The sequence below is a fragment of the Pteronotus mesoamericanus genome, unplaced genomic scaffold (genome assembly GCF_021234165.1).
Source record: "Pteronotus mesoamericanus isolate MK-2021 breed Mesoamerican mustached bat unplaced genomic scaffold, CSHL_Meso_final scaffold_54, whole genome shotgun sequence".
Classification (NCBI taxonomy): domain Eukaryota; kingdom Metazoa; phylum Chordata; class Mammalia; order Chiroptera; family Mormoopidae; genus Pteronotus; species Pteronotus mesoamericanus.
In genome coordinates, this window is record NW_026555321.1 from 25,168,352 (window position 1) to 25,180,813 (window position 12,462).

The 12,462-nt window shown below is 48.5% G+C and overlaps 1 protein-coding gene across 2 annotated transcripts in view; it reads left to right on the forward strand.

Moving 5' to 3' along the window:
* The window catches only part of MRAS (muscle RAS oncogene homolog), a 53,140-nt gene extending 41,242 nt beyond the window's left edge, over nucleotides 1-11,898 (forward strand). For both annotated transcript variants that reach the window (XM_054595800.1, XM_054595801.1), the window contains exons 3-6: nucleotides 3,890-4,043; nucleotides 5,467-5,566; nucleotides 9,975-10,054; nucleotides 10,485-11,898. In XM_054595800.1, the coding sequence (XP_054451775.1) occupies nucleotides 3,890-4,043; nucleotides 5,467-5,566; nucleotides 9,975-10,054; nucleotides 10,485-10,584 (434 nt within the window). In that variant the 3' untranslated portion in view covers nucleotides 10,585-11,898. The remainder of the gene's footprint in view (nucleotides 1-3,889; nucleotides 4,044-5,466; nucleotides 5,567-9,974; nucleotides 10,055-10,484) is intronic.
* The last annotated feature ends 564 nt before the right edge of the window (nucleotides 11,899-12,462 follow it).

Sequence of the window (12,462 nt, forward strand, 5' to 3'; positions counted from 1 at the left end):
TAAAGAGGTGATGTTAAAATTTCAAACCCTTAAATAAGCATGTATAAAATAAAAATAAAAAATAAAGTCTTTTAAAAAAATATATATAATTGGTAAATGGATAACTGATATACCTCTTGGGTCCCACATGCAGGCCGCTGCTATTCCCGAAAGTGGGGCGGCCTGGCAGTCCCCACAGACCCTCAGGCGGCCTCTGTCCCGCTTGTTAGGGTTATGCTGGGCTCTTACAATGAGCGAGAAGGTTTCTGTGTTTCCCCTGCTCTGGAACAATTTGTAGATTACAAGAATAGCGTTATACCATTCATGGGGTAGATTTTATTTAATCATCTTCATCAATGATTACTGGCCTTATTGAACTTTTATATATTTTTGAACCAATTTTGCTTATTTATATCTTCTTAAATGATTTATTTCATCAAGAATCAAAATGTATTGCTATAAAACTGCATATAGTTCTCTCTCATAATTAGATATATATCTATACTAATAATCATTGGCCTTTTCTCATTCCCAAAGTTTATTTGTCTTTTCTTTTTTTCTTTGATAAGAATTGGTAGAGGTTTTTTGTTTTTTTTTTATTGGTCCTTTCAAAGAATCAGCTTTTTATTTGTAGTTATCAATACTTTTTCCTTTCTTCCATTTTCTTAATTTTTACTTTTAGTGATGATTTCTTATTTCTTTGGTTGTATTTATTTTTCCTTTTCTAGCCTCTTGATTTAAATACTTACTTAATTTTTAGTCTTTTTTGTTTTCAAAAGTGCATTTAAAGCTGTATTTTTCCTCTGAGTGTCACTGTGGCCTCACACCAGAGGTTTTGTTACTGTTTTCTAATTTGCTTTTCCTTTTAACGAGAGTTCTAGAGGTATGGCTTTTAAAATGTTCTTTAATACTCATGTTTCTGTTAATTTCTGATCTTATTGTATTATAGGCAAAAGATGGCTTATATGATTTTTGCTTTCTGGAATTTGTCGACATTTTTATTTATAGCTTAACATATGGCCAATTTTTGTGATGATTTCATGTGTATTTAAAAATGCTTATTTCCTGTTTGAGTGTAAAGTTCTCTCTGTGTCTTGTCCAATTGTCCGTCTATCTCAAAGGGAAGCCTGTTCAATTCTCCCACAATGATTATGGAATTTGTCAGTTCCTGTTTTTAAGAATCAGATAGATATATATATCTATCTCCACACACACATATATATTTTAGTTAACATTCTTAGATGCTTAGATTTGTGATTTTGGCACTTCATGATTTTCCTATTATAAATACCATGGTTTGTCCCATTTATTGCTTTGGCTCTGTATTCTGTTTGTGGATGCATGTGGCTGGCATATTCTTTCATTTTTTTATCTCTCTGTGTCATTTTGCTTTATATGTATTTTTTGTAGTAGTAGACAAATAGATTTTGTATTATCTGCTTTTTTGAGGTATAAGTGACATATAACATTATATTAGTTTCAGGTATATAATGTAATAAGTCAATATTTGTCTATATTACAAAATGATTGCTACAATAAATCTAGCTGGTATCTGCCATTATACGTACTAAGAAAAATTTTTTTGTTGTGATGAGAGCTTATAAGATCTATTCCCTTAGCAACTTTTGAAGGTACAATATAGTATTTTTTTACAATAGTCACCATGCTGTAAGTTATATCCATGGTTTATTTATTTTATAACTAGAAATTAGTATCTTTAAACCACCTTTATCCATTTTGCCCACACCTCTTCCCCTGCCTCTTATCCCTGCCTCTGTCAACCACCAATTTGTTCTGTGTATCTGTGGGCTCCTGATTTCAGTCTTGGAGATGATTTTGGATTTGACACCAAAAGCAAAGGCAATAAAAGCCAAAATAAACACATGGGACTAGTCAAACTAAAAAGCTTCTGCACAGCAATGGAAACCAACAACAAAATGAAACAGTAACCTACTGAATGAAAGAAAGTGTTTGCAAATGTATAAAGGACTCATACAACTCAATAGCAAAAAGAAAGAAAGAAAGAAAAAAGAAAAAAGAAAAAGAAAAGAGTCCAATTATAAAATGGGCAGGGAATCTGAACATTTTCCCAAAGAAGACATACAGAAGGCCAGCAGGTACATAAAAAGGTGCTCAACATCACTAATTATCAGGGAATTAAAATTAAACCACAATAAGATATCATCTCCTATCTGTTAGAGTGGCTCTTTTCGTAAAGAAATAACAAGAAATAAAAAATGTTGGCAAGGATGTGGAGAAAGGGAGAAACTTTGTGCACCGTTGGTGGGAATGTAAATTGGTACAGCCACTATGGAAAACAGTACGGAGGTTCATCAAGAAATTAAAAATAGAAATACCATATCCAGATATTCCACCTGTGAGTAGGTAGCTGAAGAAAAGGAAAACACTAATTCAAAAAGATATATGCCATGTTCACTGCACCATTATTTACGAATAGGTTAGGTTAGGAAACAACCTAAGTGTTTATTCCATAGGTACACACAATAGAATACTGTTCAGCCATTAAAAAGAATGAAATCTTGTCATTTGCACTACATGGTTGGATCTTGAGGGCATTATTCTGAGTGAAATAAATCAGATAGAGAAAGACAAATACCATATGATCTCACTTACATGTGGAACCTAAAAAAAAAGGAGCAAAAACAAAACAAAAAAAAATAAAACCCAGAACTTAGATACAAGATATCTTATATTCGCAGGTGAACTCAACCCATTTGCATTTATAGTCATTACTTATAGTTAGATTTATTTCTGCCATCTTATTTCATGTCTACTGTTTTAACTTTCATATGTTTGTTTAGTTTATTGCCTTTTGTTGGATTGGTCCCATTTACTTTGTTCTGTTTTTCTTTCTAATTATTAGGAAGTTCTGAGTTTTATTTCTATTCTAGTGGTTATTTTATATTTGCACACATACACATGTATAGATACACACACACACACACACATATATATATATATATACACACAAGTGTGTGTGTGTGTACTTACATTTTTCTATCAGCATTTGGATGTAATCCCAAATGAGGCAAGAACTTTAGTAGTAATTTACTTTTTCTCAGCCCCCATCCTCACTTATGGATCATCATAGATTTTATTTCTAAACTGTCATTTCTAAACAGCCGTAACCAGTTGTGGCCGTGGTTACAGGGGGGTAAGCGTTTCACCCCAGAAAGAGAGCAGGGCTAGGAGCACATGGGTGGGGCAGGGAGAGGAGATAGATGAGGGGGCGACCCTTTGCGGAGGTGGTTCTCCCAGCTTCCCACCCCGCTTCCAGCCCTGGCTCCCCTTCCCACCGTCCCTGTGACACCCTCGTCCCAGGAGGCAAGTGACCCTGGTTCTGCAGGGCCACTCCTTCTCCTCGGTCATCCCGGTATTGGTCCACTCAGGGGCGGAGGAGCCTTCTAACCCAGATGGCCTTGCCCGGGGCGCACCCACAAACAAGCTGTCCTCTCTTGGGGCTGCCAGGCAGAGGCACTGTTTGCATTTACAGAGGAGGAAAGGAGGCTCACAGTCAGGGCACTTCCCCAAGAATCCCTGTGGAAGGGCCGCAGCAGGGATCCAAGCCCAGGGCTGGGGACTGGCCAGAGGGACTTTGAAGCAGAGTTGATCACAGATTGTAGGAGGCTTTTCTGTAGACAGAGAACTGAGGCCTGGGAGCACCATGGGTTGGGATCAGTGGGGCCACAAATAAGTCAATTAGAGCCTCACACTGAGGTGGCTGCGGCCCCATTAGGACCCTCAGAGCACAGCCCAGCGAACGTGTGTGGAGTTAACGGGGACAGTTTGTACTGAGCCGCTGAGGGGACAGCAGCAGTGTAGGGGTCTGCAGGCCACAGGGGCTCCAGGGTGGCTGGTGACAGCCCTGACGGGCCCCCTCCCACCCCAGTCCTGGACACAGCTGGGCAGGAGGAGTTCAGTGCCATGCGGGAGCAGTACATGCGCACAGGGGACGGCTTCCTCATCGTCTACTCCGTCACCGACAAGGCCAGCTTCGAGCACGTGGACCGCTTCCACCAGCTCATCCTGCGCGTCAAGGACAGGTGAGCACGGCCGGGCCAGGCTCTCTGGCTCCTGGCTCAGAGCAGGCTCTGAATGTCTGTCTCTCGGTCAGACTTTCATCTGAAAGCGGAGGCGTACGGGGGCAGAGCTGAATTCAGAGCCTGGTAGCTCCGACTCCTACCTTAGTTCTTTCTACAGGACTGCTTCCTGTACAAACTGCTTCCAAGGCTTCGAGGGGGCAGCCCCTCCCATCCCTCCTAAATGGTCCCCACCAATGAATTAAGGGGTCATAAGTAACATTTCTGTTTTTCAGCTCCAATTCAACCAATTTTTTATTACAAAGGAACGGTTAGGGTTTTTTCTTCAGTATACATTGTAATTGGTTAAATCACATTTGAATGTGAGGCCCAATTAAAGGCTCATTTTTTTTCTTAGCATTGTATGTAGTAGTTAAATATTTGGAATCTGTTTTAAGCCTGACTGGTTTTATCAGTTAATTGTCTCTTAAAGAGACAATGTAAAGAAAGTAAAAAGGGCAAACTTCGAGCAAATCTCAGTAAATTCCAAAAATTCAGTTAATACCTACTTCAAGGGCAAAATGTTAATAACTTCACAAGGTAAAGGGATACACAGTTCTCTCTCTTTCATACATGTGCGCGCGCACGCGCGCACACACACACACACACACATTCTCACACACACACACAAACTCACACCCACACAAAACTCTAAAAGAGAAATGTGGGTTGAACCCCTGACTGTAGGAATTTCCAAAGAGAAAATATAAATGACTCAGATGTACATAAATATCCAAGCTTCTAGCTAATTAAAGAAGTGCAAGGAAAAATAATAAAGTTACCATTTTTACTTGTCCAGTTATAATTTTCTTAATAAAAATAGTGCTGACAGAGCTGCTGCCAGACCGGCATTTTGTCCACTTTTGGGCAGCAGTTTGGCCACATATGTCCATGGGAATCTTCAAGGCGCACATGCCCCTTGACGCTGCCCTTCGTCGTCCTGATTTTGCAGCTGCCACGCGTTGGGTGCCACGTGTAACACACCTTGGCCCCAGCGCCCTTCCTGAGTCATGACTGATGGCACAGCAGTCCTGCTCGGGTGGTGCATCAGGGTGGTCGAGAGACGGAAGGGAGCAGGTCTGGGCGCCTGGGCCCTGGCCCAGCAGCCCCTCGGTGCCCTCACTGACAGTTCTGAGCCCGGGGTTCCCCTGTTTGGGGGGGGCGGCCCCTCACTTACCTTGCAAAAGGCCTAAGCCTTAAAACCAAGACAGGCTGCAGCCATCAGGCCCCTTTCTTCCTGGAGATCGGAAGAAAGGATTCCAGTCAGCCCCGGGCCACTGGGGTGGCCGCTGCTGTGTGCTGTGTTATGCCTGAGGTGTGGCTGCACCGCCCTCGCTAGGGGTGGGGACAGCAAAAACTCAGGAGGCGCTGTTCCTTTGTTTCCCAGGGAGTCATTCCCGATGATCCTTGTGGCCAACAAGGTCGATTTGATGCATTTGAGGAAAATCACCAGGGAGCAAGGAAAAGAAATGGCGACCAAACACAATGTAAGTTCTGCGTGCGCCCACGCGTGTGTGGGGGTGTGTGTGTGTATTGGGGGGTGCTAGGGGCTGTATAAAAGTCAACACCCCATCACTCCTGCAGTCTGTCTGTGTGAACGGAACTCGAGCCTCGTACGTGGTAGGCCAGGTTCCTCAGAAAGGCTTAGCGGGCACATGTGATGTGGGATATTTTGTGAAACAAAACAAGACCAGAGAGAAAGCACCCCCTTGTCAGTCATTAGAGGCTCTGGTGTATGGAACAGGTACCTTCACATCCGGTTGCAAACTGTGGCGTGCAAGCCCCTGACTGGTGCCTGAGGCAGCAGATTGCTGTCTGGACCGTGCGGAGGACTGGCTCTGTCCTGTCTCTGAGCCAGCTGCCTGAGGATGCTCAGAATCCTTGAATCGGCTGCTGTTCACTGAGCCCTGCTCTGTGCCAGGTGTCATGCAGTTGGGGGTGTGGGAAGGTGGGTGGGCACTCCTCACAATCACACATGGAGGTAGATTCAATTATTTCCACCTTACAAGTACTCAGAGTGAGGTTTGCCCAGGCCATGCAACGTCAACAGACATGTTGGTCCCATTTGTAGTTCAGTGTGATGTCCCTTTGCCGTCTGGATGGTGCTGGGTGGGGTCACTGGACTTCCCCGCCTCTCCCCACAGCGGCACAGCCGTGCCCCTGGCCTCACTGGTCGCTAATGTAGAAGCCCACCGTGCCTGCCAGGGAGGCTGCCAGGCGGCCCCTGTCCTCTGCCCAGTGGGCCCAGCCCTGTGAGTAGAGGGAGGGGGCTCACTGCGAGGTCGTTCTGCTTGTCTCTGCCTTCTCTATTCACTCACATACTCATTCGACACCCCTCGGCCCTGGGAAACACAACTCCTTTTCTTCTAGTGACAGGAACAGACAATAAACAAAGCAAGTTAGAGTGTGTGGGGTGGCACGTGCTGTGGGAAAAGAGTGAATCAGGGAAGGGGTTGGGACTGTGGGGTGGCGGGGCGCCTCTCCTCACAGGGCGTCAGGGAAGGCCTCGCGGGAAGCGTGTGTGCCAGCGAGGACTGGGAGGGGGCAAGGGAATAAGCCCTGTGGGTATCAGGAAAGAATGGTCCAGCAGAGGGAATACTCAGGGCAGAGGCCCTGAGGCAGGAGTTTGAGGAACAGCAAGGAGGCCTGTGGACCTGGAGCAGGAATAGGAGGGGCAAGTAACAGGCATGCAGCCAGGGAGGTGGTGTAAGGCCTTCTGGGCTTTAACTCCGAGTGAGGGGGAAGCCTTTGGAGGGATCTGAGCGGGGAGTGATGCCGCCTGACTCATGGCCGAACAGCTTCGCTCTGGTGGCCGCATTGAGAATGGTCCGTGGGGACGTGGGTGGCAGCAGGGAGACCCGTTAGGGGCTGCAGTAACGGGGAGGGGGGGGCAGGCTGACGTGGGCTCGCGTGGCGCTCACGAAGGTGGCAAGAAGTCATTGCGTGTTGGATGTATTTCTAAGAGCCAACTGAATTTGTTCACAGGTGGGATGTGGGGTGAGAGAGGAGGAAAGGAATCGAGGATGACTCCAAGGTTTGGACATGAGTCACTTTCAGAAAACTGGAGTTACAGTAACGGGGCAGGGGGGACGCGGGGAGCTAGTGGGTGGGGAGGCCAGGAGCTCGGTTGTAGAGCTCTTTAGTGTGAGTAGCTGAGACAGCAGCCAGATATACCAGTCTGCAGGTAAATCTGGGACGTCAGCAGCGTGGAGATAGAATTTAAACCCACGAGCCCCACGGGAGTGGCAGCACATACTGGGGAAGCCTGGAATGAGGCTGGGACACAGTGCTGGGACATAGTGGGGAGCTGAGGAGGAAGCAGCAGCAGAGACTGAGCACTCAGTGCTGTGCGAGGACCAGAATGCCGTGTCCCCGGGGCCAGGCAGAGGAAATGCCTCAAGAGGAGGGACGACCGGCCAGGAATGGTGCGGCTCAGAAGTCTCTAGATGAGGCCTGGGAACTGACCACTGATTTAGCGTTAGATGCAGGCCCCCTCCACTGGCCCAACATCCTGGACAGAGAGGGGCCTAAGGAGCCATTTTCCACTCAGTCTTGAGCTTCATACAGTGACCTGGAGAGGGTTTGCTAAGACCTCCTGTGTTCCTCCCGGCAGCCCTGGGAGGGTGTCTGGGGAGCGGGGAGGGCGCTGCAAGGAGACCCCACCAGCCCCATGCTGCAAATCAGAGTGGACAAGACACAGGAGGTTAGGTGGCTTCCAGGGGCCTCAGGCTGGTGAGTAGTACCCCCCGCCCCCGAATCCAGGTCTCCGGTCTCTCAGCTGATACTTCTTCTAAAGCTAATGCTGCTGCCTCATTTATCATTTGACCAAATACTCTGCAAGCTGCTATTGAAAACATCCTAATTTTAGAGCTCATAAAACCAGTTTCTCTTCAGCTGACCCAGGCAGGTGGCCCCGCCCAGTGCAGGAAGGTGGCATTCCCTAGCCCTTTAGTGGAGTCAAAGGGTACTGCTGTTCACTGCCGGGCTTCCCTTGGTTTAAGTCTCATTGCTACCCAAATCCTAGAATTCTAAGAACCCGGATAATACACAGCAGCATGTCTTCAGTGGTAGAGGCAGGACCCCCAGAAAGACAGTGGAGGGTGTCTGGGGGCTTGAGATACTACAACCCATGTACTTCTGCGTGATGCCGTGAGACAGGCAGCAGTGGTCTGAGGCTCTGGAACCTGGGACTTAGGAGCCGGCAGAATTATAGGACATGAAAGGGCTCCATGTAGGCCCCGGCCCCAGCTACCGTGCCTTCCCTGTCCCCCTCTGGGTGCGCACAGGGAAGCGCATTGTCCTGACCTCATGACGTCACAAAGGACTGTCGTACCAGGTGTACTGGGGCACTGGCCACACCTGGAAGAAGCTCTACAGGTGACCTCAGTATCCCCACCTGCCCAGGAGAGGCCAGATGGGAAGTGGAACATGAACTTCATTCAAACCTTGAATCTCCACAGTATGGCCTTGGGCAAGTACATCACCACTTTAAGCTCAGTTTTCCCAGCTGCAAAATGGAGATCCTTGCTTACCTCAGAGGGTTGAGGTAAGGATTAAGGGAGGTCGGGGCTGTTGAGACCTACCTGGGGGACAAACAGCCCACAATCATCTCAGTGAACATCCTTAGGTCTATTAGCCGGGGGCGGGGCGGGGGACACTTTCAGGGCTATCAGAGGCTCAATATCTGTCAAGTGAGTGTTTCCAAGGCCTGAGCCCTGCCCTTTGTGCTCTGACCTTTGTGTCTGGTCAGCTACAAGGCCCCCTCCTGCTACGGCGGGCAGCAATGAGTGAACATGTGATCTCTCCCCGTGATAACTGATGGAAGGGTCTTTTATGACGTGTTTGCAAATATTCCTCTGGAATAACAACTTACTGCCCCCACCATGTGTTTCACGTGCTGATCATTATTCTATGTGCTGTGCTTTTCTTTTTCAAATGTGTTGTAATGAAATGCCTTAATTTTGTAATGAGGAAAAAAATCAGGAAAAATAGCAAAGTTCTTCAGGCCCATCACAGCTGGCTTACCCGCCCCCCCCAACCGTGAGGCGGCCTGCGTGGGCTGTGTGATCCCCACACACCGTCACTCGTGGGGCAATGGGGGCGAGCCCTTCCTGGCTTTGTGGGGTCCCTGTCATAGGAGGGGACGAGCGCTCAGGACTGTGTCCTGACCTCATGGGGCCTTTGTTCTCATCCCCATGCCAGGCTTGGTGTGGACATGGCCCTCGTGACCTGTCCTGCAGGGTCACCTCGGCCACTTCTCCCAGTGCCTGGCTGCCTTGCAGCCGGTGCTGGTTACCATGCATCACACATGCAGACACAGGCCTTCTGTGAACACGGCTGAGCTCGGAGCTCACGGCTGAGCTCGGAGCTCACGGCTGCAGACCAAATGCAAGCTGGGCCGGGCAGCCTTGTCAGGGTGGGAGGCACAGACTGGCCAGGGGTCACCAGGGGTCAGCGCCCTGGCGATGGCGGAGCCTTGCCTCGGCCACTCCTGCCAGAGTCCCCTCTGGAGGTCTGGGAAGAGGGCGGAAGTCCTCCCAAGGTGGAGATACAGACCTCAGAAAGAAGAGATGAGAGGAGTCAGAACACATTTTAGTTTGAAAAATGAAAAATCTTTAGTCTTCAAATATATAAAAAGATCATTTTAATTCTATTTTTAGGGAGCTATTAAATATCTGTGTGACTAGAGAACAAGAGGGACTTGAAAAAACTGTCAGTAAAACTTTCCAGCCTTGGTGAGAAGCCACCAAGGGACTTGAGATTGTTGGAGCCAGGCTTCTGTGGCGCCTTTAAAGGCACACGGTTCCTCAGGATGTCTGAGACTTTGCATTTTCAGGGAACAAGTCTTTTTGGATCTCAGTGCCACTTTTATCAAAAATGAGTTTTGACTTCTAGATTTCGTACATAGAAACCAGTGCCAAGGACCCACCGCTCAACGTGGACAAAGCCTTCCATGACCTGGTTAGAGTAATTAGGTGAGCACTACCTGCCTCTCTGGAAACGGGACCTCTGTCTGCAGCAAGATGGGCACCAGGCAGGCTGGAGGGACAAAGCTCCTCGATCCAAGGCTGAGGCTGGGCATCTCTGGGCCTATTTTTAGATTTCTTGTACCTCCATTTATTTCTTCACCCCTCCCTTCTTCCCACCTACCTTTGCCCGCCCAGCTATCTGTGAGGGAAGCCGATCGCTAGCTAAAGGGAAGTGCCTTCTGCCTGTGGCAGCAGCTCAGTCTCCTCTCTGCCTCCCACCCTGGGTCCTGCAGGTCACCCCGGTGAGGCATCTCCCTCCACCCTGCCCTCAGTGTGCCCCCAACACCGCCACAGACCCAGGGGCAAGGGAGGAGAGGGACAGGGAGAAGCCAGGCCTGTTCTGACTTTGATTTTCTGTCCTCCCCTGTCTCAAAAGGCAACAGATTCCTGAGAAAAGCCAGAAGAAGAAGAAGAAGACCAAATGGCGAGGGGACCGGGCCACTGGCACCCACAAACTCCAGTGTGTGATATTGTGATAGGCCTGAGGCCCTGGGCACAGTGACCACAAACTGGCCAGCCCTTGGGACCCCTCTACTGCCTAACCTCACTGAAAACCATTTCTAACCATGACCCTTGAACCGAGGACTTGGCACAGGAAGGAAGAAGGGGGGGGTGGGCAGGGAGGAGATTGGGTTCGGCTTCACCGAAAGGGCACAAGGAAGACACGGGGAAGCACCGCTGCACCAGAGCAGCACCCCAGCCTCTCGTGCTGATTGAGCCCGGTTCCTCCCCACCCCTTGGTGGCTGCGTTGTTTCTTTGAACTGCGATGTGCTAGTTTGAAGTGGAAGTCTTAATCTACCACATACAGAGTGCAAAACAAGCCATGACCCAACTCCCCCCTTGTCTTCAGTCCACGGTGTCTGACATTGGGTATCTTTTGTAGATTTTTAAATTATTTTAATGAGTATTATTGTATCAAGGGGGTCTGTGTCCACTGCCTGGTAAAGTTTCAAGTCTTTAGCAGATCTCTCTGATAACATGTCTGGAATAGTGTGGCGGTTTTTTGTTTGTTTGTTTTTAACTGAGTTTTCCCAGCAGTGCCAAACTCAACTCAGTATGAAAGTGCAGTGACTGAGAGACTGGAAGTTAATGGGACTGAAGCTGGAGGCCCCAGGAGAAACAGACCCTGCTCATGGCCTATAAACTGGAGAGATGAGAGATGTGTTTACCCGCAGGGCTTTACCGCAGATGCTAGGAGACAATTTTATTGTGCTGAGGGGAGAGGCTGGCACGAGCTTGTCCGTTCTAAAGCGGAGCTTTGTTATCCTGGAAAAGTATAAACTAAAGTAAGCAGATCTGCCCATATGTTCCTCCTTTTTCAGTCAGCGTGGGTTCACTTCTGTTCTCCCCGGCGGGGACAGGGCTTCCTCACCCCGCCCGCGCTGCCGGGGCCTCTCCGACACGGACCCACTGACACAGGCCTGTGTGCTGCTCCGCATCAAAGTAAGCCAACGTGGACGCCAGCCAGGAAATTCTGGTGCGTGCTGAATCTTACCCAAAAGTGATCCAATACTGTTATTTCTGAAACAGCACCAAGACCTGAAACCATTTTCCCTCTGAATCAACTGACGACCACTTCTTAAACCCAGTATGTAACAGCCCCCTTTAAGCCTTTGCACACTTAGCACGAGGCTGCCTTTGGGGCACCTACTTTGCTTAACCCCTCGGATCTTAACTGTAATACATGAGCAGAGTAGAAAGGAAGGTTGAGATGATGCTATCGCTCTCATACATGTTTCTACGAGGGGGCAGTTACCCAACTCCCTGATGATGTCCACCTCCCCCTCAGGTGCTGCTGGTGAGAGCCAAAGACGGGATTTGGGGGCCGGGTGGGGGTGGAGGGGCAGCTGAGAGGAGGTCAGAAGGTGAGGTGGCCCAGCTAGTAAACCTGATTTCCTAAGCGTCACGTATCAGGTCACTAGGTACCCCAGGACAGCCCCAGCAGGTGGCCTGGCCACTGTTTGGAGAAGGGATCCCAGAGAAAGTGAGTGCCCAGCTGGATGTCGAGACACCTGGATCCTTCTCCGGTTTTGAAAGTGTGCTGAGTTCCGAACTTGGCCAGACCGCCAGCACCAAGGGGCCAGCCCAAGAGCGATCCTGCTGCAGAACGAAATCGTTGAGACTTTGGCTGGAAATCAAACTCTTTATCTGTGTAAATGACCCTTTTTTCTCACCCTAAAAGAAAGGATAACAAAGAACATTCCATATCAAGCACCTCACAGCTCCCCAAGATCCTATAATGTTGACTAAGGGGCATTTTAAACATGAACAAGACAAGGCTCTTTCCAACCCTTATGCTCCTCTGAGCCAGCAGCCCGTGTGCAGTTTGATGGCAGCTGCAGACTGGAGGTGA